At 40.4% G+C, this 27,258-nt stretch overlaps 1 protein-coding gene across 7 annotated transcripts in view; it reads right to left on the bottom strand.

Annotated features, from left to right (window-relative positions):
* Positions 1 to 1,171: 1,171 nt before the first annotated feature.
* The window catches only part of IL1RAPL2 (interleukin 1 receptor accessory protein like 2), a 364,240-nt gene continuing 338,153 nt past the window's right edge, over positions 1,172 to 27,258 (bottom strand). For 6 of the 7 annotated variants that reach the window (XM_027898862.1, XM_027898854.1, XM_027898846.1 and 3 more), the window contains 4 exons: positions 22,741 to 22,886; positions 17,507 to 17,650; positions 13,609 to 13,779; positions 1,172 to 4,260 (listed from right to left, as the gene is read on the bottom strand). In XM_027898862.1, the coding sequence (XP_027754663.1) occupies positions 3,563 to 4,260; positions 13,609 to 13,779; positions 17,507 to 17,650; positions 22,741 to 22,886 (1,159 nt within the window). In that variant the 3' untranslated portion in view covers positions 1,172 to 3,562. Of the gene's footprint in view, positions 4,261 to 5,493; positions 6,256 to 13,608; positions 13,780 to 17,506; positions 17,651 to 22,740; positions 22,887 to 27,258 lie in introns of those variants that run through there. The other variant, XM_027898896.1, reaches the window with a different exon arrangement.

Genomic DNA, 27,258 nt, shown 5'->3' with positions numbered 1-27,258 from the left:
CAGGGTAGTGCCCTGGCCTCTTCCCTGATAAATCCAGCTGATAAAGCCACCATGGCTTTGGTGAGGCACAGGAATGCAAAATACCCATATACCCTTCTATTCCAGCTAACGAGGTTCACATTTTTGCCACATAGGCCCTGATCCAGCTGTCACTCCTGCCATGAGGGATCCTGCTGGAGGGCTGCTGTGGTGGTGGTTTTCACAGTGGGACAAGTTCCTGTGCCACCCAAATCCCTAGGATAGATGCATTTTACCATCTGACTGCATTTTTCCAGACCCTTAAGTGCTACCTATGGAAACATGTGGCCTCTTGCATGTCACAGATGTGCTGGAACATGTCCAGAGAAGGGCAAGAGAAGGGTCTGGAGCACAAGTGTGATGAGGAGAGGCTGAGGGAGCTGGGGGTGTCAGGCTGGAGAAAAGGAGCCTCAGGGGTGACCTTCTCGCTCTCTACAACTACCTGAAAGGAGGTTGTAGCCAGGTGGGGGTTGGTCTCTTCTCCTAAGTAACAAGTGACAGGACAAGAAGAAATGGCCTCAAGTTGTGCCAAGGGAGGTTTAGATTGGATTAGAGAAAATTTATTCCCTGAAAGGGTTGTCAAGCACTGGAAGAGGCTGCCCAGGGCAGTGGTGGAGTCCCCATCCCTGGAGGTGCACAAAAGACATGTAGATGTGGCACTCAGGAACATGGTTTAGTGATGGGCTTGGCGGTGCTGGGTTAACGGTTAGACCTGATCATCTTAGAGGTCTTTTTCAACCTAAACAATTCCATGATTCCATATTGGTATTACACGAAACTGAGTCCACCAGAGGCCTCCCGAGCTCAGCTCCCCATCCCCACACTAGAAGCAGAGGGGTACAGGCAGTTCCAATTCATGTATATATTGTCATAGTACTCAATACATACTCAGAAATCTTAAAGCAGATTGTGACTTGGCATCTATAACTAAAAAATATCAATACACAGACACTCGATGTGCTTTTGCAAAATGACAGAAAAACTGTTCTTTTCATGTTTCCTCAATCAAACATGACTGCATTTTGCTTTGGAATAACTACTGCTCTAGGAGACATATTATCATCGGGTGAATGAATTTGTTACCCATATTTAGTCCTTGTAAATAAAAGAATCAGACCAACCTGCATATGTTTTTACTTTTCTTGGTTTTTTGGGGGTTTGCATGCTTAATACAGAACTAGCGGGTTTAAAATCTCACTGAACATTCTGTGTGAATTAACCAGATTCTAGAGTAATGTGGGAAGGAAAATAATGAAAAGTACAGCTTTTCATTTAAACATATGCAGCTCTTTTCATGCAGGGTTTGCTTTTAGGAATTTTTTCCTTTTTTTTTTTTTTTTTTTTTTTTTTTTTTTTTTTTTTTTTTTTAAATTACACTTTGCATTAAAGAACATAGCCAGTGTAAACACAGTCTGTAACACTTATAAAACAGTGCAAATTTTGTAAATTTTTGGGAGGAGGTTGAAATACATATATTTATAATGGAGGTAAAATCGCTTTCTTTCTCAGTAGAAAAATACGTCTATTAAACACCTATATGTTTGGAACTTAACCTCACAAAAGAGCAAGTTATAGTTTCTATACTGTGTAATAAATTAATATATTTTTCTAGATTTCCATTTTCAGTGTTAGTGTCAAATGCATAATAATGCTAGAAAAAACAAGAGAAACATGTATTATTTAGAACCTAATGAAAATCTTACAGACAATAACTGGTGTAGGAGGGCACAGAATAAAGAACTGGGGAAAGAAGCAATGGAAAAATACTGACCTCTATGAATTATTGCACATTTGAGATCATTCTCATGGCCTTTGGGCCAATTCTTTGACTTTTAAGTCTTAGGTCAGTGTTTGTTTCCATTTGACTGTAGGGTACAATTTAGGAACCACTGTAAAATGTCAAGGATTTACTGAACTTGTTTGCTGATGAAACCACAGGCAGCTGAGTGCAGAGTGCTAACTTTTATTCATGCAATCAAAGAGAACAATGCTAAAGACAGACTGAAACGCAGGCAAGGCTGCCTGCCATAAAAATATTTTTGGGAATTTGCTCCAGCAGATCTCATTGAGACAAAACTCTCATATCTACTATGTTTTCATTAGAGCTATGCCAAAAACTGCAAAACTGGCTTCTGCCTTCATTATTTAGGGCTTTTTTTCCTTAAATACTCCACTCTGCAACTCTTAATCAACTGAATATGGAAATCTCACTGGTACTCACTGAGCAGCAGTGCCTGATGCAGAGTACCTGTGTAACACTGCTCATCCCTCAGCAGCAGGAATGCCTTACATGAAAGACAAATGACAGAATCCTATTTGACTGATGGGATCACTCACATAAGTGAGAAAGGCAAGACCTTAACAGCTGCTGGAAAATATCACTTTTCACTAGTTGCACAGACAGCAGAAATATTCCTGCTTCTGCCATATTTAAAAGGTACATAAACTGACAGGTAGATGGTCAAGAGAGAAAACTGTCTCGGGTGATTATCACTGCAACTGAAGTCAGATTTACCAGTAAACCTGAATAATTTAGCACTTCATCTCTGAATATTGCTGTATTAATTATTTTCTATTGCTGATGTTCTCACAAAAAGGTTAATTTCAAATTGTAACTACTGATTTTGGAAAGAAAATCCTATGTAAAATTACATTGCCTTTTCTACAAATCTTAATAGGGCTCAAGAGATCTTAAGAAACTTCAAAGTAATGAATAGACCAATAGACAGATAAATTTATACTTAAATTGCTTGGAAAAAGTCATTATAAATTTGCAAAAAGTTATGAAATAATCTATAATTGACAGAAAAAAAATGTTTAAAATCCTCCTAAACACCTTCCGATATTCTAGTAAGTTGTTTAGTAAAACCACATTGCTAACCATTGACTAGGAATACAACATGCCTGAATAATAAAATGAAGAGATGCTGATGGGAGCAGGTGATTTATCCTGCAGTAACTGTTACTATGCACTTTACTGATAAAGCTTCATCTGCATTGTTTCAGCTGGTCATCTTCTAAAAAGTATTTGCGAGACAACGTTACCGGGAAGGTTTCCTCCTCCTTCCTTTTCAGGATGATCCACCCCTCGGGGTCTGTGCAGGAGATAATAATTTTTGTAGCATGATTAGAATTTCAAACTGTACTGCAGTCTATATGAAAAACCCAACAACTTCTGTGTATTTCAAATACTGTTACTTAAATATGTATGGATGTTGGAGACCATATCCAGTGACCTTTTACCCATCCCAGATTGTAAACCTACTGTAAAATGACGGGGTGCGTTTTTTTTTCTCTCCCCCCTCCTTTTTAAAGAAGCAATAAAACTGTACATTAAAAGACAGGAAGGACATCACTGAGTTACAAAAAGAATGCCCCCTTTGTCAATAATTTGTAAATGTAAACAAAGAAGTTCAAGTAGAAAAGCAAACAAGTGTGCTGCTGCTTAGAATACGTCTTCTCACCCCATGGGGTTAGGGCAAAGTTCTTTAAAAAGGTGTCTTCATGGCGGTCATGAAGCATCTCGAAAGAGTCCTGATGTTCACTACCAGATATCGCTGGTGAAGCTAAGCTCCTTGGCTGATAAAGGTAGCAATGGGTTGTTCCTGTGAAACTCCTGGGGGTCCTTCACGGTGTTGTTGAGAGGTAGCTGTCCGTTCAGGAGTGTCAGAGGAATGTTACAGTACGTGTGGTTGTTGCTTATGGAAGCGATTGGCAGTGTCGCTGCTGACACGTCGTACTCGTATCCTCTGCAGTAATGTCTCATGTGCACAGAGTCTGCTTGATGGTAATCAGTCACATCAGCCCGTGATTCCACCAGCGTGGCAGAAGTGCCCGTGACAGCAATAGAGGGGACAGTCTGGAGGTCTCCAAAAAGGCCCTGCTCTGCAGAATCCAGGACCTGATGCCGAGACACCACCTCCTTTTTCTTCCCTGGCATTTCAAAGACTAGGCGCTTCCAAAACTTAGAATTCAGTTTGCTGCTTTTTGGTCCTTTCCACTTGACCACTGAGAGAAGTTTGATGGTGTGCTTTAAGGATTCCACTTCATGATAATTCACTTTCCCTTTTAATTCAGTACACTCAATCAAAATAACTTTGATTTCGCCACTGACTAGCATGTTATGGAGTCTGTTTTCCATCTCAAAAATACTCCATCCTCTCCTGAGAACATAGTCTGGAGTTAACACGATAATGAGTCTTCTGCTTTGCTCAACACATCTTGTGAGATCTTCAATGTAGGCTACAAATCATAGAAAGAGAGAAAGAGTAAAGAATAAAGAAGTCTATTGTATCAAAACATTAGGCTTGCAATCAAGTATAACAAAATCCTACAGCTTACTAATCTACACTGGTTAAGACAATGGGCATTTCAGTAGTCTCCAACAAAAATAGGATTGTGTATCGCAACATATTTCTATTTATGGACTACACACAGAAAACTCCTTAATAGTACCCTCCACCCTTTGCTATTTTCCCCTGTTCATTGCAGCAGAACAACATTTACAAAACATCCTCACTGTGCAGATGCCATTAGTGACTAAAAACACACAGTTCACTCAGTGAAAAGAATATAGGTCAAGATCAATGTAATGTTTGTGTAAATTTTAACATTAACATTGGTTATGATCAACACCGTGTTGAGGGAAGCACACTCTGGGAAGCAGTTCTCGTGTTTCAGATGCAAGGACATGAGGGTGCTGCAGGGTGTATGAACTGTAACTTGCAAAAGCTCAAAAAGAAATGAACCCTCATCACATGCAGAACTTGTGCTTATTGCATAGAAGCATCATGGTAGCTCTTTCTTCTTTAGGTATTGACCACAAAGCCCAGGAACATTCTTTGTGGCCCAGTGGTCTGTTTTAATATCAAGAACCTGTGCTTCTATGTACCCCAAGGTATTAACAGAAAATTCACAAGTGACAGGAACAAATGGAAAATTTAAACATATTAGAGGTATTTATTTGTTGAGACATCAGTGACAAGGAAAATAGTAGAATTCTTTTATTCATGCATGCCAAGTAGTTGCAATTGATCAGTGTAAGCAGAAATGCCGGCCCATCATCAGCTCCATGATGCCAGGTTATGGAACTACAAAATATTCTTGAAGTTGGACTTGGCTCCCTGAGTTTCACTTATCCCAGGGATGGTAGGGAAGAGAAGCCAATTATGCTGGTCTGACATGGAACAGGACGGGAAAGAGATCTACTTACAGACCTGATCCAAAACCCATTCCAATGAACAGACTTCAGCAAATTTCAATGGGTTTTGGGTCACGACCAGAAAAATGAAATCACTTAAAAAACCCCAAACACTAAGGGCAGAGGAGTGTTCGTAGGTTGCACAGCACTCGAGACAGGATATCTTTTTGTGTTTTTAAACTGCATGAACCTCTTTGACCATGCTACTGGGGATGTGCCACCTGACAACAGAGGAAAGCACGTGTTATAAATGAAGACTTGGACACAAGAGCTGCACAGAACAGATCTTTACTCAGCACAGGGCAGGGCCTCTCTTACACACCTGCCCTCTAGCAGGAACAATAATTACAAATAACATCATTAATCAACATCTGTTACTGCAAGACTCATTTTTATAGTCCCAGGCACCACACCACAGCATGCTTATTCACACCACTTCCAGTAAAGTAAATAGCTACAAAATAGGCCAACAGTAACATTCTAAAATAGCTTATTTTCATGAGACTGAAGGCGTAGTTAGCATCAAATCTGCCTTTACCAATGTTTTATTTCACCACTTAGCAGCAAGAAGAATTTCTTTCACAAATGGAAAAAAGAGGCAATTGCAAACATCCCACAGACACACAAAAATTTAAGACATACACGTACATTACAAATGTCTATGCAACAATCCTGACTTTTAGTTAATGGTTTATGACTCTTTAATCATGCAGCATTTACAGTTTGTTTCTTTTTCCTTGAAATATTTTATGAGGAAACCCCCCACATTGTTCTGTGTAAAATAGTTACTCATTAATGAAAAAAATTCAACATAAAAATCCATGGGAGAGGCAGCAGAGAGGGGAGAGAATCAGCAACAATGAGAAAATGATAAGCAGAACTGGTGAAACAAAACTTAAGGAAAGGTAGGAATGTTCAATACAATGGAAAGAGATTATCCCAATGTATCAACAGCTCAGACTCTTCATTTTCTTCCTTTCTTTCTGCTCCCAAAAAGAAAGAATTTAGGTGGGAAGCTTCATCATTAGAGGTTGAATCTGCAAGATACAGTAAAACAACAAACTATCATGCATCTTTCCTGAGACATATTCACCCCTCCTTCAAACAACTCAGACACTGCTACGCACAAGACAGTTCTCTGCAGGACACAATACTGGGCAATACCCCGTGTCCAGGTTGGTGCCAAGCACGGCCACGCATATCCAATATGCATCCAACAAACACAAACCAACAAAACAAACAAAAATCAGTCCACTTTCATCTCTTCAAATATCCAGTGGCAATCATTTCAATAGCAATAATCCATTATACCATCGCAATCAAAAACTCATCAGACTTTGCTTTAGTCAACCAGGAAATGAGGTGGGAAGACAACAGGAAAAATTCCCTGTTTTCTCAGATGGACATTTCTCCCCTTGGTGCCTCTCCCACATTTTGGCATGTCCACCTTTCTTACTGAGCATTGCAACAGGTTAGAGCTCTGTTCTCAGCTGACTAAAAGACACTTCCCAAATGACCATGAGGTGATGCCTCAAATTCCACATCTGGAGCTGTTATAGCTCCACAGACATGGCTGGTGAACAGAGGACCTGTTGGTGCACTGAGGAAAAATTACACTGAACAGGAAACTGGAAAGCCACAGTTCCAGCCATCTGGTCTAGAAGTACTCAGTACTCCCTTACTACTGAAGGTTGGTGACAAGTTTCCTGGAGCACGTGGTTCCATTGGGTGCATTCTCTACCATATGTCCAATGTGCACAACTTGAACATTTCTGTGAAGAAAAGCACAGGAAGACAGATTCCTGTCTGTGGAAATTCCAGCTTTGTATTTTCCAGTGATACCAGTCTGACTGCACAAACCTATGAGTTGCTAAATCACCCACTCTCATTTCACTTCAGAATTTGAGACTTCCCAAAACACAGCAGTTTCAGTTGTCTGTCTCAAGTGTTGAGTCCATGAGAAGGTATCAAATCCAAGCAATCTATATTGCAGTGTGGTATGGAGAAAGGGTTGCTTTCACCCTTCCAGGGAGCTAAGCAGTAATTGTCAGGCAATGGTTCTGTTTCACTTACAAAAAAAGAAAAAAACCTGAGCAGGGACTTCAGGAATGACATCACCAACTAGCATCAAGTGTAAGATTCCAGAGCAACGTATGTCCATCTGAGAAATATAACTTTGCTGTAACTTCACTTTTGCTGAGAAGGTGTCAACTTCCATATTTCATTGTGAGGGGAGAAAAAGTTGTCTTGACAAAATCAGTATGGGATTATTTGCTTTTAATTCCCAAAGACTGTGTTTTTATTATAAACTGGAATGTAAAAATAAAATGCCGGCATTAGAATTTACCCACTTGGATTTCATTGAAAAAGAGCATTTTAAATTTTGGCCCTTTTTCCCCCTTCTTTAAGCACCATTTTGCAATATGGCACAATACTGTTCTCGAAATGTTAGCAAATCCCATAGATAAAAAACCTGAAATTGTGAGTGACTGTATCAGTAACTTATTTGCATCATGTTCAATGCAACGCCCAAGGAGGCACGGACAGCAAGAAATGTTATACCCCAAACCAAACATCTTTTCTGCATGGTTGTCCACAAGTAATGAAGACAGATCACCTGACAGCAAACATGTGCTCACCAAACACCATCAACATGTAGTAATGCTGAACTGTAGTTTGAAGCACTGACGAAGAGAATTCCAAGCGATGCATCCCATTTGCAATTAAATCATGCATAACTGCCTATGGAATCTTGAATGAGCTACATTAGCCACAAGCTGGAAGGAAATGTAATATGCAAGCAGACTAATGGCACGGAAATTAATGAACACCATGGATACGGAGTTGCTTACACAAAGGAACGACTGACTAACCAGATTTAGATGATTTGCAGAAGTAGTCGAGGGAGAAAGAAAAAACACTAGAAATCATATAAAGTCCTATGGATATTTTTGGGAAACACCAGCACCACAAGAAACAAAGAGTATCTACCATCAACCCCCTGCTGGCTGGTTCCTGGCAGTCTGAAAATAACCAGCCTTTCTCTGTTTGGCAACGTGACCATCACTTGAGGAAGTTATTTATAGAAGAGCAATTCAGTTCTGGCTTCCTATCTGAATAGTTCCCAAACCCTAAATCTGACCACTTTATTGTAACACAAATAAATGCATGTATTGCTTTCCTATTTATTAAATATGTTTTGCTTCTATTAGCTCAGACCAGAACAGCAGTGAAGCTGGAACTGCTGAAACACAGAGCAGAGTAATGGCCCCTCCTGAGAGAGAGCCCAATCCCAGTACAAGCTGAGGGACAGTTGATGAGTTCAACATAAACAAACAAATACTGCAGAGCAGTGTGACACATTGCCCTCTCAGCATATTCCTCCCCTTGCCATCATCAGACTTTCTGTATTTGACATGGTAAAGGAAGGAGGGATTAAGGAGAAGGAAAATAGAAAATATGGAAGTTCTGGGAATGTCTCCTTGCAGGCTGAATTGTCTGAAGTGGGCAATGTTGGTAAAATTGTCTTGGCAATAGATGGCTGAAATAAAATTCTGGATATTTATAATCAAAGATTCATAGACTGATGCAGGTTAGAAGGGGACCCTGAAGGTCTCCAGCTCAATATCCTGCCTGAAGGGTATTGCTCAGGACTTTGTCCAGTATGTTTTGAAGACCTCCAAGATTGGAGGTTTCTCAGTGTCTCTGGGGTGTTTCAGTTTCTGACCACCTCCATGGTGAGTAAAACTTTCCAGATGTTTAAATGGAATTTTCGCTGTTGCACCTAATACCTATGACCTCTTGTTCAACAACTGTGCACCTCTGGGAAGAGGCTGCCTCCACCTTTGTGCTGTCCACTGGAAAAATAACAATCAGGTCTCTCCTTAGCTTTATCTTTGTTGGCCTTTTCTTTTGGGCTCTCCTCTCATACTGTGTGCTCCAGCTCCCTGACCACCTTGGTGGCCTTCAGTGGGCTGTTACAGGACAGCCAGCCCTTCTGGCTTGTGCTCACATTTCTCCCTTTTTCAGCTGTTATCCCTCTCTATCCCTGCTACCCTCGCCCATGCCTGGCATGAAGTGTAAGACTCATACAGAGCAGACAACCAGGGACTTCAGAAAAGAGTTGTTCCTGTTCTGAAGAAAAGGCATCTCATACCTAATTAAGGCTCCTTGGGAACTCCAGACATATGATCCAACTGGGTTTTCTTCTTCCAGGAGCCCAGGAAGCTGGAATTCACCGGGTAAACCCCACACAGATGGGCAGACAAAACTACAAAATGCCAGAACTGCAATACTGACTGTTGGGTGCTTTTTATCGTGTCTGAGGCACTCTTCTGTTTTGTTGAGAGTTATTTTTCAGGTAAAAAGCAAAGATTATCACTGTAGTTCTTTTCACTGCCTGATCTGTTTACCCTGGGCTGAGCTGGGGTGAATTGTTTGTATTTTTTCCAATCCTGTCAAGACCAAATGTACATATGCTTACAGAGCAACTAGATGATGCTCTAATAGATTTGTATTGCTGGGATTAAAAATCAAACTTGACAATTTTGACCTCTTCACTTTCAGGGTTTAAAAGAATTTGCAGAAAACATGGAGAAAAATATCTTCTGAGTAGTCCCAATTTTAGAAGAGTGAAGGGCAAATAGATGTTTTTCTCTGCAGACACATCATCCTTAGCAAGACAGAAAATGACTCAGGTGAAAACATAACTACTGCTGTTATACACCCCTGCCCCCCTCCTCTGCTCCCCCCCCCCCTATTCAGTCTCCTCAGGTCTCATAACACTGAATTAGAAAACTCACAGGGCTTGAGAGTATTTGCTGTGGGAAAGGGTTTAAAAAGCCCTGAAAACTAATAGGGTGAAAATAATGAGAACTGCTAAGAAACTTTAATAACAACTGCAAGTGCATCTCGGGGATCACAGTCTCCTTACACAGGTTAACATAACCAATTATGCCTGAGTTGCCTAGGCAGAAAGGTGTATGTGCTGTCAGCTTCGACAGAATGCAGAACATTCACTTTGATAAGACCAAAGAATATTATTTGTGAAAAAATAGCTGCTATAGAACTTCCCATGACATGCAACTCAATTCCTGGGTTACAAACTCGGTCTCGCTGCTTACACAGCACGCTGCATGTCACATCTCCCTGCTGGGTCACCCCTTTCACCTCCCAGCCAGCATGGCTGGGTGGGATTCTGCAGGAGCCAGAGCAGAGGAGCAGTGGCTGCTTTAGCCCCTTTTGCACCTCACCAGTTCAGGGAGCCGAGTCCAGCCCTGCTGCTCTCAGGCAGCACCAAGAGTCACCTCAAAGGTCCTTGCTGGCCATGGTGTGATGGGCACCACTGAGGCCCTTGGCATCCTTCATGGTGTTCTCCTTCCCACTAGGACAAAAAGCTCCATGGGATAAGATTTGTATCCTGGCAGGGCTCAGAAACCAACACAAAACATGACAGCCCCATTTGAGCTGAACCCTGGGGATCTGCTTCCCAGTGGTGAAGAGTGGCCTCAGTCCCTACAGCCATCACCTCTATCTTCCCAGGGACAGCAGCAGTCGCTCCATGGACATCCCTAAAACAGAGGGTTCTTAGCACAGAGGTGCCATGCAGGGCTGACATGCCCTGTGAAGGAGGTGGCTGCTGGGAGCATCCCAGCTAAAGCACACCTGGCTGTAATCTCCCCCTCGGCTGCACAGGGACACGCAGAGCCCATCACAGCTTTCCCCCAGAGGTTAGCAATGAGCCAGCTGGACAAAAACATAATCAAACTTGTCCCTGAATTTTTCCGGAGTCAGCTTTTTAGGTCGTTCAGAGAACTGTGCAAGAAAAATTAATGAAATACTATTTAACAAATCTATTTTTTGCTCGCTGTCAAATCCGAGGAGCAGCTGTCGGTACTGCTGCATAACAGGAAGGAAGAGCAATGGTTCACACCCTCCTGTGGCAGCACCTCACAACTGCAGAGACAGTAGGAATAGTCCTACAGAACACAGTTCCTGTGCTGCACTAGTAGAGTGGCACATGCTGAGGCACACGGGATATAGAAGGAAACACATCAGAACAAAGTAGGAAAGTATTACATTGATTGAAAATAATTTGCACAGAAAGATGAGGAAATGCAGCATATGTGAGAAGAGATATTTCCTAAAATAAAAAAGATAACTGTGGTCAACCTCCCATTTTTCTATAGAGCTCTACCCTGGAGAGCTACATATTTTGTCATATCTGACAATTTTTGAGACAGTCACTCTTAAATATGCTGCGTTTACCTCTGAAGTTCCTAGCAGGCCCATTCTACATCACACTGCCTTCACTAAGCACTGCAAGTCCTTGTGAGACTGGTGAGCACGAGGCAGAACACAGCCACATTCCACTTCTCCAGCACACACGGAGAGCTTACAAGTACAAGAGGCCGAGTCTTCCTTCCTTCCCCATCCCCTCTCCCTCCCTCTAGCCCCACTTAAAATAAAGTGCCTTCTCTCATATCTTTTTCAAAGCTAAAGCATGCAAATCACACTCATTTCAGTGGCACATTTTATTCTGCATTGTCATTATGTCTGATTAAGCGTTCTTGAAGCTCCATGTGTTAGAATCAGGCCTTTTCATAATACTGAAGAAGTGAGTTTGAGAGGAAAAAAGAGGGATTAAATCTGTGAATGTTCATAAATGAGAACTGACATTTTCAGGTACCCTACATTTTCAGGAGAGGTTTAATGAATACCCAAAGTGATGACAAGTATTTGCTGAGTGCCTGACTGACAAAAATAGACAAAATAAAATACCATGCTGCCTGGTACAACAATTGGGAAAAATAATCTCATTTTGGATTAATTTGTGCTTCAGTATAGTTATCATTGAAGAGTTAACTTTAAATTCTTTAATTCACTTGCATAATTGCTATGTATAACTCTGCTATATTGCTGGATATGAAACAATTACAACAGTTCTGTGAAAAAGGTGAATATATCTAAGAACTTGGTATGACTTGCTTGTACTGTCAGAAATAAGAAGGCTATAAGCCAAGTCCCCTTTCTGGAATTTCTCACTAAGGGAGAAAAGCTCACACCTCGCAGGGGCAAAAAGAAAAAGGGAACCAGCTCTAAACTAGGAACTGCAAATGCACACGATCGATTCAAGACACTACACAGGACTTTGCATGATCCCTGGCCGGGCTCCGACTCCTCTTTCCCAGTGGTACAGGATTCAGAGCTCTGCTTCCAGCTCTCTCAAATGTCAAAGAAGAAACAGGCTCTAACTTCTGGGGCAGGCAGTGGGGTTTGGCAGCAGCAATGCGGCAGTTTCAGGTTTTTGGCAGGCAGGTTGCTAACACAGCTATGTTCGAGCTGTTTCATGTTTGGGGACATCTGCTCCAGTACAGCCATTGCTTTGTTCTCTTGTTCATATTTCCTATACAGTAGCACATACAGAGAGAAGTTCATTTTCTCTTCTACTATTCTACTATATTTTATGGAAGTGATTTGGAAATGGAATTTGTAGTAAAAAAATGCTGATTTTTTTTTTCACAAGGGTAGCATTTCAAATAAATGCGGTATTGCAGTAAACATACCGTGCACTCAAAATTCATCAACATCATGCATATGATTTGTGGTCTTTTTGATGTGCTGAAAAGTGAACCTGGTAGAAAACATCCCATAACTACCACTAGGAAAGCTATAACTGTTGGTACAGACATCTGAAGGTGCTGCTGCATCTTCAGCCACGGCAGCAAAACTGATTTGAAATGCACAACTGTATTTCATTGTCAACATGGAAAATAGTGTTGGCTCATGGGGCTGTACATAGTCCTCTGAATAATTAGTATTACTTACACAAGATCAGTGACTTACACAATGCTCACACTGCTCAGAAATTCAATACTTAGTCAAAACTCTAATTGTACCCTTAACATTAACTGGGAAACAATTGTAGCTCTATATGAGACTTCCAAATTAGGGAAAAACTCAGAAAGATAAGGGAAAAGATGGCTTTTACTTGTAAAGTTGCTGCATACAAACAAATAACCACTGAAAAAGAATAATAATCCCATTTTCAACTACATACCAGAGACTACAAAATGTTTTTAGGAAGTTTCCTGCTTAGCTACCCGTGTCTGATGTAGACATTTTGGACTCAGAATTGCTTGCAGAGCTGCATCGTTTCCTGTAGGAAGGTGCAGCTCCTTCCTCCACCACTGAAATCAATGGCAGTTCCACTGATTTCAGTGATGCAGGAACAAGCTCTAATACAGAGCTCGAATTTGCATTGCCGAGGAAACTTTTCCAATCCTTGCAAACACTTCCCAAAGAGAGGTTTTCCTCTAGTACCTTACACACAATCCAGGCCTTTGTGACACATCAGAGAGAAATAAAACAGAAAGGTCAGAAATACTTACTTCCACTAGGGATCAGGTCCCTATCTGGAATGAAGAGCTTGTATCCATAGTGCTTTTCCAGAACATCTGGCAGAATTTCAAGTGCAAACTGCTCCTCTTCATTATTGTCACGGTCTAATGCATCAGGATCCACTTTGGTGTATGAAAGATATGCATCATATTCTTTGTTGTCTGTAAGAAAACAAATTCATACTCAGCCTTCTGTTTGCAAGAGCTCTAAAAAGAATACAGGGAAGTACTAGGAAAGTGTATTATTCTTTGAAATGACCACGCATTTCCCAACCAAATTGGGACTTTTCACAGGAACACATAATCTGGCTTCCAGAGAGAAATTTTACTGATCCAGACAAAGGATATCCTTTCGGTTTTCTTCTGCATGTGGAGCAGTAACTCTGCTCCATATGGTCAGACCCATGTCAGCTGAAAAGGTCATGGGCAAAATTTTGACACAAAGTACTAAAGCTGAAAGTTTTAATTTTAATCCTTTACATATTACTAATGGAAATCTTTCAGTTCCTGTGCCTCAAGAGTGCTAGGATTATGTGAAAGTTTTGAACTTGGAAAAGTTTGTGTGCCTGGAAAGTTTTGAGCAAGGAGAACTTCCTCTCACAAGTAATTGTGAGAATAGACATGGCTTAACCCAAATGAATACTGACTATGCAAAAAACCCCAATGCCAGATACAAACAGTTCAAAGTATTTTTTTTTCCCAGAAAATCCTATAGTTTTAAAAATCAGTATAATAATTTTAGAGGTCACTAGATCCAGGCCATTTGAAATACTTGGGGCTCACATATGAGAGAGAAAAATAACTCCCAGAGCAATGGGGTGCAGGGGGAGACCTGCCCCTCCATTCTTCCTGCAGCTCAGGAGTGGAGGCAAAACCTCCTCCAAAGGTGGATAGGAAGGGCAATACACCTCCTCCTCTTCCTCCTGCACAGCACTGGGGCTTGTCTACAGCTCTGCTTCTGAAACGTGGAGCTAAGAGCTGGTGACCATGCCAGGAACAGAAGTGATGCCATGCTGGCATCAGACTGTCTTAGTGACATTTCTCTTTCCTATTCCTCTGCAGTAATGGAAAACAGTGTATAGGAAAAGCCAACCTTCAGCAATTCAGTCTCCAGGGAAGAGCACAGCTGCCATTATTTACAGAAAATGAAAAATCAAACAGTTGTGAGAACAAAACTGCATGAATGGAGGGTTTCTGGATACCAATTATCTGTAAAGAATAGTGCACATGAAAGATAATTAAAGCAGTTAAAAATCATCGATATATTCTGATAAAAAGAAAAAAAGCCCTAATTGTAATACAATATATTCCTTGGTGACCTTGAAATGATTTGAAATTCCTGACACAAAGCCAGACCCATGAGGGTCAGAGCTACAGTCAAAGCATGTGAAAAATTATATATTTGTAAAAGGCAATTTGCCTAGTGTCACCGTAGCTGTAGGGGAGGATGGAAGATATCCACCTGGCTTCCTGATATTCCTCTGAAATCCACAGGCCAGTCAGCTTTGGAGGCCTGTCCAAAACCTGCTCCCCTGTCCATAACGAAGCCTGCCAAGACCTTTTAAGAGATGCCAGCCACCAAGTGATCCTAGAGGCAACGTCCCTGCAAATGTTTGTGAGCTCTGCAGAGGCAGCAGAGCCCTGACGTGCGTGGCCGCGGAGCAGCGTGAAAGCCACACACCCATGTGCCCTCAGTCCTGGAGCCTCCAACCCCTTCCAGCTGCCCTGGCACAGCTGGAAGCACAGCTTCCCTCTCCAGTCACCTCTGCTCACAACACAAGTGAGCAAGATGCAGATAGAACCAGTTCCCCCGGGTTCCTGAGACTCATACGCTTGTATTACATCTCCCCGGTCTCAACTCCTTCTTCACACACACAGGACAGAGCAGGAGGACCTGTCCATGCTTGCCTGCCACTCGTTCTGGGCGCTCTGCAAGCAGCACTGTTTGGAGCCATTTTCTAAATGGATCCTTTAATCCTCAGTGTCATTTTCTCTAAGAGCAATGCAACACACAACACAGGAAGTGAATGCATCCAGCATTGCTTACATAAGGTATTTTTAGAAATAGAAATAAAGCAAATCTGTTGAGTTCCCAAATCTTCTTTTAAAAAGAAATACATGTGTAAATGGAAAATGACCCTGCAATTGCATCAGTACAGCTGACTGCTCATGGGAGCTTTGTATACTCCCACTATAGCCTGCATTAGTAGAAACATCCCCACACATGCTTTGACTTCAGTAACATTCTTCCTCTGTCTTTTATTCTGCAGGATCAGAATGTGACACAAAGCTGCAGTAGGTCTATAATCATGCACTGGAAAAATAAAACATTGTTTTCAGAATTAACACGCTCATAAAATACCCTATGTACTCATGGGGCTTCCTCTAAACAACCAGAAAACAATACTGTTTCATAAATTAAAAAGTGGTCAAACCCAAAAAGTTACATGAATAAAAATGCAGCAGCTTCACACTGAAAACACAAGATAAATGATTCAAAGAAGGCTAGAGGAAGTTACCACTTTTTGTTGGTGTGAACCAGGGAAGTCATGCTGCTATAATCCTAAAGTTTTAGAGGTAAAGTACTTCCCAAATAATCCCACCCTTTACTTTCTCCTAGGTACCAGCATAAATACAGTGCAGGATCGTATAGCATAAAAAACATCACTTCAGGTTTTGCCACTCACACATGAAGATTGTGAAAGAGCCACTTTCCTGACCTCTATTCCTGCTATTTATCGTTCCTTGTTCTAAAATCCCCTAGATGTCATTCCATCCATTCTCCAAAACGCCCACGGATTTCATTGTAGTGGAACATTTTCTCACCACATCTACCCAGTGTGAAACATTTATTACTGTGATAACAGTAACACTAACTGCAGAAAGGAACATGTCTATGCAACTACACGTTGTTTTGGCAGTACGGAAAATGTGTTCCCTGCTTTTTTTTTTCAAAGACATTATAGTTTCTAGATGTAGCTATTCCAGAGTGCCTCTGTGGCTCATTAAGTGGACTATGGCCAATGCCTGTATTCAACACTGTACTTCAGATCTTTAGCAGATACTACTTAGATGCATATTAATAACATATTAATTATAGGCGTTAAGAACATAATAATAGGATTTAATTGGAAATATTTGGATTCAGTTTACAGGGCTTACTCCAGCTTCATAGCAGCAGCAATGTTCTACATTCAGAATAGAATTCAGAGAATTAAATTAATTCGGAGAATTAAAGCTGCAGTTTAAAAATACAACTTTAGCTTTAGGCTCCAAACAGAATATAAGCTAGTGAGAGGGAAGGTGAGGGAATAAAAATGGAAAACAGCCTAGTTTATTCCCAAACATACTCCCCAGGGAAGCCTTGCATTTCCACTAAGTTGTTTACAGTCTCTCAATTAACTGAGGTAACTAGTTAGCCTTGATAACAATCACCTCTCACTAGTCAGAGCAGGTCATTGGCAGCCTGATGGGAATTCAGTGAAAATGATTAATAAAGAATACCTGGTCAAAGAGCTGCCCACCTACAGTACAGACCTCAGGAGAAGTGATCCTGGGCATATATGGCACTGGACACATGAATGCAAAGAGTTCCCTTGAGGAATGAGTTCACAAATGACGCTGAATTCTCTATAACAGACTCATGAACAATTCTTCAGACTCCCACTTGCTTATGGCACGGCCCAGTGATATTTCTGTGAAAAGTTTCATTGATTTCAGGGGGCTTTGGGAGAAAGTCTTAGGGCTTTACACCACTGGATGCTTAGTAATTTGAACTTAAACTAAAAGCAGGTATGTTTTGGGATTCATTTCAATCTGGACACTTTACCACTTTGGGTCTCTGAAATATTTCCACTGCATATATTGAGTTTCTTGTGCAACTGCTTACCATCAGCTGCTTCATCTCCTCCAAAGTTCTGTCTGTAGAACAGCATTAACTCTATGTTGTAGCACTTATAGATGGTCACGAGCAAAATAAGCAGAAGAAGGATGGCTCCCAGTCCTCCAGCAAGCTCTATTTTGTAGATCAAATCTAAAATTAGAAAGGAAAGACAACAAGGTTATAATCTTTCTGAGCTTTATTTTCTCTAATCCACCATACAATTCCACATAAAATTGTGCAGCTTCCAATTATAACCACTGTAACATTAGGAATGCCTAATATTTTTGTTCATTACCTATTACTTAACTTTACTCATTTATTCCACCTACCACCCACCTGAAATCACCATCTGAAATCCAGAACGCATTTGAGGCTATATATGTAATTCTCCTATATGGGAATTATGTAATGCTTTTACACAGAGGATTAATCAATTTTTAATGAGCTGGTGGAGTTTGAAACTTCTAAATTGGCAGAGTACATCAAATGCTGTATGCAGCATGTGAGAATAGACATATATATATATATGGAATAGACATATATATATATATGGAATATAGAACCAGACATATTGTACCTCACTGGGGAGGCTCTAGACCCCCATTCCCAAATGAAACAACTTTGGTTTTATATTTGTGAAGCCTGTGGACAAGGTGATGTGAGCTGCCAAGCTGGGGCTTCAGCTGGATCACTGGAAAATGAATGGAGAATCCAGAAAGCCCAAGATAACATGAGAAGCCAGGAGCACACATCAGGCTGCTAAGAGTCTCTTGGTTTGAATTGTGATGGCTGCTAACAAAGTTCTCACATGCTTGTAGAGTGCACATTATACTTTAATGGGAACTAGTGCTAGTTCAAATTTCCTACTGGGATGCTTTTATTAGGAAGCATCACAAGCAATAATTCACAAATTCATCCAAACACAGGGATCCAACTTTTATAGCTGGGGAAACAGGGGCATAGAAAAGAGAAGCAACATGTTCAAGGTCACTCAGCAAACCAATGACAGAATGGGATAAAACCCCCTTGATTACCAGTCCAGAGCGCCATTTGATGTAAGACATTAACTTGAACAGCATTGCCTTTTAGCCTGAAATATCCTCTGAATGTAATATTGCTCCTAACACTGCCTGGCATATTATTTAGACATAAAAGACAGAGGATGACAATTTGACTGTAGCATTCTATATTAGTTCAGATAAGACGTCATGAAGATGTTTGCTGCTGTGATAAATACAGTGAGAAGTTGCAAAACTAATAGAGGCGAGACAAAGTTTTTGTGATCTTCACGCTTCTAAAACTTAGGTCAGAAAAAATTACTCCTATGTCATTTGTGTCATTTTCAAGATAAAAAGCAAATTAGTTGTGTATCTTTTGGGGTTATTCTTGCCTCGCCAAGCCTTGTATTTCAATAATTAACATCAGATGTCAAGCTATTCCCAGTTTACAGTATCTCTGATGTCTGGCTGGCAAGAAGTCATGGACTAATAGATGGAAAAAGTCTATTATAATAGCTATTTAATCTCTGTGAGAACACAGGGAATTCATGGAACTTTTATTACACTGCATGATAAAGCTTAGCATATGCTCTGGGGATAAATCTGGGCCAATGGAGAACAGAGCTGGTTAAAGTCACTTTTTGGGGAAAAAATATTTTTTTGTTGCACTGAATCTTCTTTGCTAGGAAACTGAGATGATGGCAAAGCTGGCAGCTTGGAAGGAGAGGAAATTCTGAGCCTTACAGCCCACATAAGAGCTCAGACTTGTGTCCACTTTTGGGGGGGAACAGCAGGGTATTAAGCAAAACCACAAAATCCAGCTCAAAAGGCAAAACTGGTCTGCTTTCATACATCCTGCAGTTGTCCTTCTGCCCCATAACCTCTCCTAGAATCCAGACATAAGGAGGCAGAAAACAAGGCTTTTGAGCTCCTTAATTCCATTCCAAGGTGGAGACAAAGAGAAAAACCCAGAATATGCAGTTTTCTTTCCTACTGTAGCCTAGTCTCAGCCTCTGATTAATTCTTTCCTCCACAAATGGTCCTCACTGAGGTCAGTAAGGAAGGCCTCATTTCCAACATTAGGAAAGGAGATGAATCTGACCTTTGTGCTATAATAGTGACTCTAAGAACAGCAAATAATAATATTCTGTAAAATAATGTAGAAGGATCTTCCCACAACATATTACAGAGGATTATGGTCTTGAAAATAGCAAAAGTCTCCTAAACACCCAATAAATGAGAGACAAATATATTTTAGAAGTTCCTCATAATTTACAATTACATCAGTATCAAAAAACCCCCAAAATTAGTTCTCTGTATGTCTTGATTAAAGGCAGGCTCCTTGAAATAAATCGTGAACAAAAGTCATAATATTTACTTTTATCTCAATTCACTGCTTCTTTCCACTAAAAGCATGGCTTGATTTTATTCTGCAGTTCCTGACAAACTTTTCATCTTCCAGGACAGTTATATTATAGACTATACAGACTTCAACCACTAAAATACTGGACTGTTTTATAATTCTTTTGAAGGGAATCCTGAACTATTCCCACAACTAAGGGACAAGTGGGTGTATATTGCATTTCCATGTAATTAGAGCACCAAATATACTAGGACAACATAGAGAAAAAAAAAAAATAAAAGAAAACCAAACCCAGGATTGTCCAGAACTTATTTCTGAACTACTAGAAAGAAGTAACAATGCAGTCCTGAATTAAGTCAGTAATCAAGAATGTGACAGCAGACAGTGGTATTCAGGTCTCAGAAGCATGACTGATTCTGTCTTTGCATTGGTAATTTCAGGTGTTTATAACTGGATTTGGTTCTTTTTCAGTCAAAAAAGCCCAATGACAATAATAATAAATGATGAAAGGTGCTCTGGGGCTATTGGTACACTGGTGCTGTGCAGACAGCACTCCTGTATTCTCCTGAAGATTAGTGAGGACCACACCACTAATGCAGCAAAAGGCTTCAATACATTTTACCTTAAACACCTGAACAGTAAATGTTTCTTTTTTGAAGCAAAATATGTGTTAAAAGTAATGATCTGATGACAAAACAAGAACTATAGAAACTCCTATACTAATCTACAACTTGAATTTGGGGTTTATTCCTGTTTTTTTAAAAAAGCCTTCCTAGTTTAGCAGGACTCACGATAAAAGCCACCTTTTGTAGACCTGACATGCTGCAATCACACTTTTGAGGAGAGGGCAGGTTTAACCCCAGTGTCAGCCTGGAGACAAAACAGAGCTAAAAATGCCTCTTGTCAAACACAGATAATGCAGCTCTTAACAGGTAAGATTTTGGAGCGAGGGGGATTTCTCTGGCTGAGAGATCTGTGCTGCTGCTGCTTTGCCTCAGCACCTGGAAAGCTGCAGCACATTGCAATAGAAATCCATGGTCTTTTCTTTGATATACAGAAGGGGTGTTGGTTAACAGCTTTCTTCCAGTCCTGCCCTAAATCTTGTCCCAGGCCAGTAAGTACAGTAGTATTTTTTGGCTCATGAATACAGTCAAATCCAAGTTGGAGAAAGCTAGGATAAGAAGTAATTAAATCAAGTTTCAGAAAGGAAAAGTTTGGTCAAGTATTTGTAAGAACTTAATAAATAACAAACAGGACAATGGGACAGGCAGTCAAAGGACACAGTAAAATACAGTGGTTATTTTAAATGACACTTTAATAGCTTGAAAATCAACTATTGAGAATGCCTGAGGGGAATATAAGTTTTTTACAGCCACAGTGCAGAGTGAAATGAAATAGTAGCTGCAAAGTGATCCTTTCCACCTCCAAATTCTGTATTCAGCAGTGCTTCTTCCATAATTTCAGCAGAGCTCTGAAATATCTGCATTTTTTTGTTATAAATAAACCTAGCTTGTTATTCTAATATATGCACACAGCAGAACATTTAACAGTGCCAACATAGATACACTTACTATCAGTTGTATATTTATGAGGTTCAGTAGAAGGAAAGGTAGAATACTTTTTGCACTAAAGAGGCTAATCCTTCATCGTGATGACCAGATTCCTTAATTAAAATTGTGACAACCTGTCACTTTAGATCATAGAATCATAGAATCGTTTTGGTTGGAAAAGACCTCTAAGATGATTGAGTCCAGCTGTTAACCCAGCACTGCCAAGCCCACCACTAAACCACGTCCCCGAGTGCCACATCTACATGACTTTGAAATCCCTTCAGGGATGGCAACTCCAGCTCTCCCTGGTCCTTTTTCCCCAGGCAGCTTTCCAGTTACTCTGCCCCAGCCTGCAGCGCTGCAGGGGGGTTTTTGTGACCCAAGGGCACCTTTGGCTTGTTGAACCTCGTATAATTGCCCTCATCCCACTGATCCAGCCTGTCTAGATCCCTCTGCAGAGCCTTCCTACCCTCTTGTATGTATGTATGTGTGTGGTAGAGATCAAAATAATCTGCTAGATCAACATTCTTGCCCAACTTGGTTTCATCTGCAAACTAATATACTGTATCTTGGAGAGATCACTGTCAAATTTAAATGCCACCCTACTTATGAATAGGGGAGGTGACTGAACAAACAACACAAGAACTGTAATGAGGAACTCCTAAGTTCCTTACAATAATGACAGCAGCACACAGTAGCACTTTTTAATGTGGCCCATTCAAATCCAGATGGTTTCCTTTCTGCTAACAGATATCTTGTCTGCAGTGGCCTTCCCAATTCAGGAGCAGTATCAAGAAAGACAACCATGATGGAGTAATTCTCCATCAATTTGTAGCTCCCATTGCCATGTTTTCATTCTCAGTGCAGTTAGAAATCTAAGTGCATGGTGACAGTTTAAAGTTTTCAATTTAAAACACAAAGCCAGAAAGTGGAGAAATACAAGAACATCTGACCTCACTGCCAAGGTACCTGTTCTAAGAAATGCACATTTTAACTCCATCACACAATTACCCCTGGCCTAGTCAGTCCACTCCGGGTCAAATTCATAGGTTGTTTAGACCAAAATACGTCCACTGATCATATTGGTGTTTTATGGGTGACTGTATTCCAAACAAGTGCATCACCTGCAAGGCTGAATCGCCAGACACTAAAGAACAATTAATGATTTTTTTTTTCCCCCACGAATGGTAAACTGAAGCTGTACACAAGCTTGCTTCAGCTGCAAGCAGGCACACGGGAGTCCAGCCTGGCTCAGAGAGGTCAGCAGGACCTCTGGCTGACCTGTTGCTGCTGCAAAGGGTGAGAGCACAGACAATGAAATGGAATTACCTTTCTTGCGCAGAAGGACACTGGCGTGTTTCCGTCCATTTCTGTTTTCTACGTGACAGGTGTAATTAGCCAGGTCTGCCTCCTCTACAGCATCAAAGATCAATGTCAACTCCACTTCTTTTTCTCCAAGATGTTCTCTGAGGAGTCTGAAAGGAAGGATACAGGCTTTGCTTTAGCTGAATTAATACGGGTGGAAGACTTCCAAAAGAACCACGATTTCTCAGCACAAGACAGACAGTGTTCCTTGGCCTCCTTCACTCTGGGAGAAGGATTTAGAAGGAGACTCACACTGCCTGAAAGACTTTTCAGAGGCATCTTTCATGATCACCAAAAGCCTTTTTCTCCTTCCACGTCTAGTGAGGAGCTACACCAAGTGAAGGAAGAGTGGCCATGAGTGCAATGGTTGTATGTGGCTTGTTTACATTGGCTCCATCAGAATTAAATGCTAAAAACAATGCTTCTTTTTAAAGAAGCAGTAAATATCCATTTTCCAGAAGCAAATATGTGGTACTAAGCCATCACTGAACAAATTGCAAGGCAGTATTTTAAAGGCTGGGTATTGTAATACATTTTAATGCAATCTGGAAAACGAACAAAAGGAGCTGTGCTACTCTCTGGAACTTTCCTCTATTTTCAGGGGCTAGATCCTGACTTTAGAAGTGTCAAGAACAAGAGCTCTCTGCTCCTTTGAGAGGACAGAGGAGACATGCAAAATCACTACAAAGGGAATAGAAAGTTCTAGCAGACTTTCAGGCCAGAGGTGCAGTCTTTTCATGTCATTGTTCTCATGTGAACATTAAAAAGAATGCAAAGTAAATTCAAGTGTTTTCTGCTGCTGACATTAAGTCTAAAAATACAATACCCTATTCTCTCAAAAGGCTTATCACTTGTTCAAGGAAAAGTTGCTGCTCCTTTGAAAAAGGAAATGTAACATCAAGTAAAATCTACCAGGTTCATTTGATCCTGTTTGGGTACTGCTGCCTAATGTGAAGGGGGTAAACAGAAAATGTGGGGTGCCCTCGCAGACACCAGTGAACTCACCACTGCACATTGCACTTCAGTGAGTCTTTTCTCTGAAAAAACTGTTTGCAGCACTGTGAGGTAAAGGTACGAATAAAATCCAGGTTCCCCAAACATGAAATATTTTCTCCAGGGACCAAAGGGAGGCAACTGAGCAGGAAGTAACTAATGGGAGCACTGCCTGCTCTGGACAGAAACTGCTGCTGGAGACCTTAACATTTGTCAATAAACAGCAACGCCCAAACTTCTCTGTTATAACCCAAAGTTGTTTTGGAGTTTCCAATGTGCACACACATTTTCTTATGTATGTGATTTCACATAACACTCCCAATTTGAAAATAAATCAGAAGAGAAGTATGAGAGCATTGCAGTAGACAATGAAAAATGCAATCCTGACTGCTATAAACCACATCTTTACAGTAAGATTTTATTCACCACTTAGCCACTAAAGGCTTGTGGGATCTGACAGGACTCAGAAGATGTACCAGAGCATCCACAACGACTCAGCCTCTTTCACTGTGGCTGTGTAAAAAGGGGAAAATCATTAGTTTAAAACCAGGTGTGTGTGTGTTGCATTTGGAAACTTAGATTTCATCTTTTTTTGCAAATTAACTCTCATTTATTATGTTTGTTTGTTTTTTTGGGTTTTGTAATTTTGTTTGGGTTTTTTGTTTGTTTGTTTTTAAATTTCTGATCCAGAAATAATGGAAGAAAGGTTGCATTTGCATCATTTCTGGTCAGAAAAGAAACCTCCTCAGAAAGCCTGGTCTGTTTGCAGCCCCAGCCTAAATCACTGAGAGTCAGATAAATCAATTCTCATCTACCTATTAATCTGGTATCTATATAAAGACTCAGGAAAGTCTTTCTCCTCTGCTGGTAAACAATATGCCTGACAAATTTTGGCCTACAAATCCTGCTGCAAGGAACAATATAATCCTTAACAGAGATGATATCTGGGACACTAATCTGGAGCACTCTGTCAATGTTCTGATTGTCTTGTGTTTATCCTGTAATCAGGGTATTTTACACTGGAAAAAAAATGAAGACAGATTACAATTAAAGTAAAAGAAACTATTATTTTGAATTATATCTAAATTATATTTATTTAAAATAACTGACTCTTACCCTAAATTTAAATAATTCATGATCAACTAAAAAGGAGCTTTCACAAAAAAAAGAATATGCCTTTGGATTGAGAATTTTTTTCCAATTATCTTACTTCTAATTGTAATCTTTAGTAAGGGATCTCTTTTGAACGGGATCTATCATGAAAATGCAGACAAACATTTAAGCTTTATGCTGGCAGCAAAGCGCAGAATGTTCTTGGTGGTGTTAAACATTTCATTGCTGCTTTTTTGTTTTTCTTATCTTTTCTTTTAACCAGTACTCTACAGCTAATAATTCATTATTGCCCAGAAATACACAGTTGGTCACCTACATTTTTTCAATATATGTACAGCCTTTAATTAATTGCATTTTGTAGTTGGTTCAGAGAATACTGAGCACAACATTTTTGGCTGACAAAAGGAATAGTAAGTCAATAAGACCTTAGAGGTGCAACAGCATTTTCTGCACACCCAGAAGATGAAGCTCTATACCCATCTGAGATGGGGGAAACTTCACCCAAGCAACACTGTCAACACATGCCAGCTCTCACAAGTTGAGAAAATAATAGCTCACTTTTTCTGGTTTGCTGAACAAACTATAAGAGTAATTACATCATTTAATACATTGCTAAATCAATGGCGCTTGACAACTCACAACAAACAGGATGGAAAGAGAGAAAGAAAAGGTGGGTGAACTAAAAACAACACTTAGTGCCTTCTTTTTCTTCAAGCTGAAGCATTTTATTTGATCTGAAACAAAACATTTTGTCTAGTGAATATTTTTCAGTTAAGAATATGAATTTAAAAAAAAAAAGAAGTGTCATTTCAGAATACAAATGTTTTCTTTGAAAATTATCCAGTAGTTTGGATTTTTCAAATCTTTTGTCATATTTTTTCCAATGCCTGTGTGCACTAAGTTGAATCTGAAGTTAAAATACTTTTCCTTTGAGACCATATTTTCCTAAAATTTTTTAGGCTTTGTATGATCAAAGACGGGAAGGCCCTGAGAAAGCCTCACCTGGATCTCTTTGCAAGACCAAGGCATTATTTCCAAACCTTTACTAATCTACACGTGAGATGGGACTTAGCAGAAAGATTATTTTCATTCCTTATATAGCTGAGGATCTGGACACTGAACAGGGTTATGAGCTCTACTGCCTTCCTTCTACGCCTTAACAACAGGCTGTAGATGAAAGGACAGACCCCTGAGTACATAAGTACCTCTCCAAAGCAAAGTAGTTCAACTGACCACAGGGCACAGTGGTCTTTCCTCTCACTTTCCTGCATCATGTTTCTTATTCTTTGCCCAGAAACTGTCTACTTAAGTAGTGTAAGCTTTTCAGGAGAGGGCTGTCATTTCCATACTTCTCTGCCAAGAGCCCAGCACACTGGTCAGGCAGTGGTGGGAATTCTGTCTCCTGCCCTCAGCACCCCCTCCTAACAGAATACCACATAACCTCATCCCATCTGAGCATTTCATAACCATCAGTTGACTTCTGTGGCTGATAAATTAATCTGAAGAAATAAAGCTGCCATTCAAAATGTCTTCATTCACCTCTTTTCATGCCTCTAGAAGGAGTTAAACTATTACTACTTTAAAAATGGACAAGACAGAAAAAACAAGGACAAACATACTTTACAAGATGAGCATTTTGAGGCAACTGCAAACTGTTTGGCAATGCTGCCTGAAGAAATAAAAAAAGCAACTCATAGGTGGCTGGGAGAATAAGATTTATACCTGAAAATTCTTTGCCGTAGCAGAGACGGTGTTGAAATTTGCTGTGGGCTCCTTTGATAATGAGGTACAACTGACAACTCTGAAGGCAGGCTTAAAGACTCTGATTCCTTCTTTAATAGCCCTCGTTCAATTTACATGACATTTTTATTACCGCTGTGAAAAACCCACCTGGCAAGCAAAGCCTCTTTCTCCTTTCCCCCCACACATGTCTAACACCTGGGGATCTTAATTCAAGGGAAGACAAGGAAGCAGCTTGGAGAGGGGGTCATTGCCTCTGAGTCCTGCAATGCTTATTAGTGGCTTTTTATTATAAGGCTTTGGAACAAGGTCTAATAAATAACAAGCAGCCCAGAACTACACAAATATTACTCACAGTGAAGCGTGGTTAGAAAAAAATCCTCCAGTTCCATGGGTTTGATTTGAACAGGAATGCTCAAGTTAAGTGCACCCTTGTTTCAGTGCTTTCATAACAGCAGCAGCTGCTGACCATGCACACTGGAGGTTGCAAATTGGGGATAGGGGGTTTGCGTTCCCACACTGCATTGATTTGCAAACCTGAACTCTCATCATACACAGAAAATTCAGCAACACAGCAGATGGGCACAGGCCAGGGTAACGACAGCACCAAAAATCCGAAGTGCTACTAAGTTTGTG

Source organism: Empidonax traillii, unplaced genomic scaffold, assembly GCF_003031625.1.
Source record: "Empidonax traillii isolate 1590-97213 ecotype Southwest subspecies unplaced genomic scaffold, ASM303162v1 scaffold20:size5563877, whole genome shotgun sequence".
In the NCBI taxonomy this organism is placed as follows: Eukaryota; Metazoa; Chordata; class Aves; order Passeriformes; family Tyrannidae; genus Empidonax; species Empidonax traillii.
Note: the sequence above shows the minus strand (reverse complement) of the source record. Positions and strands in the feature narration are given on the sequence as shown.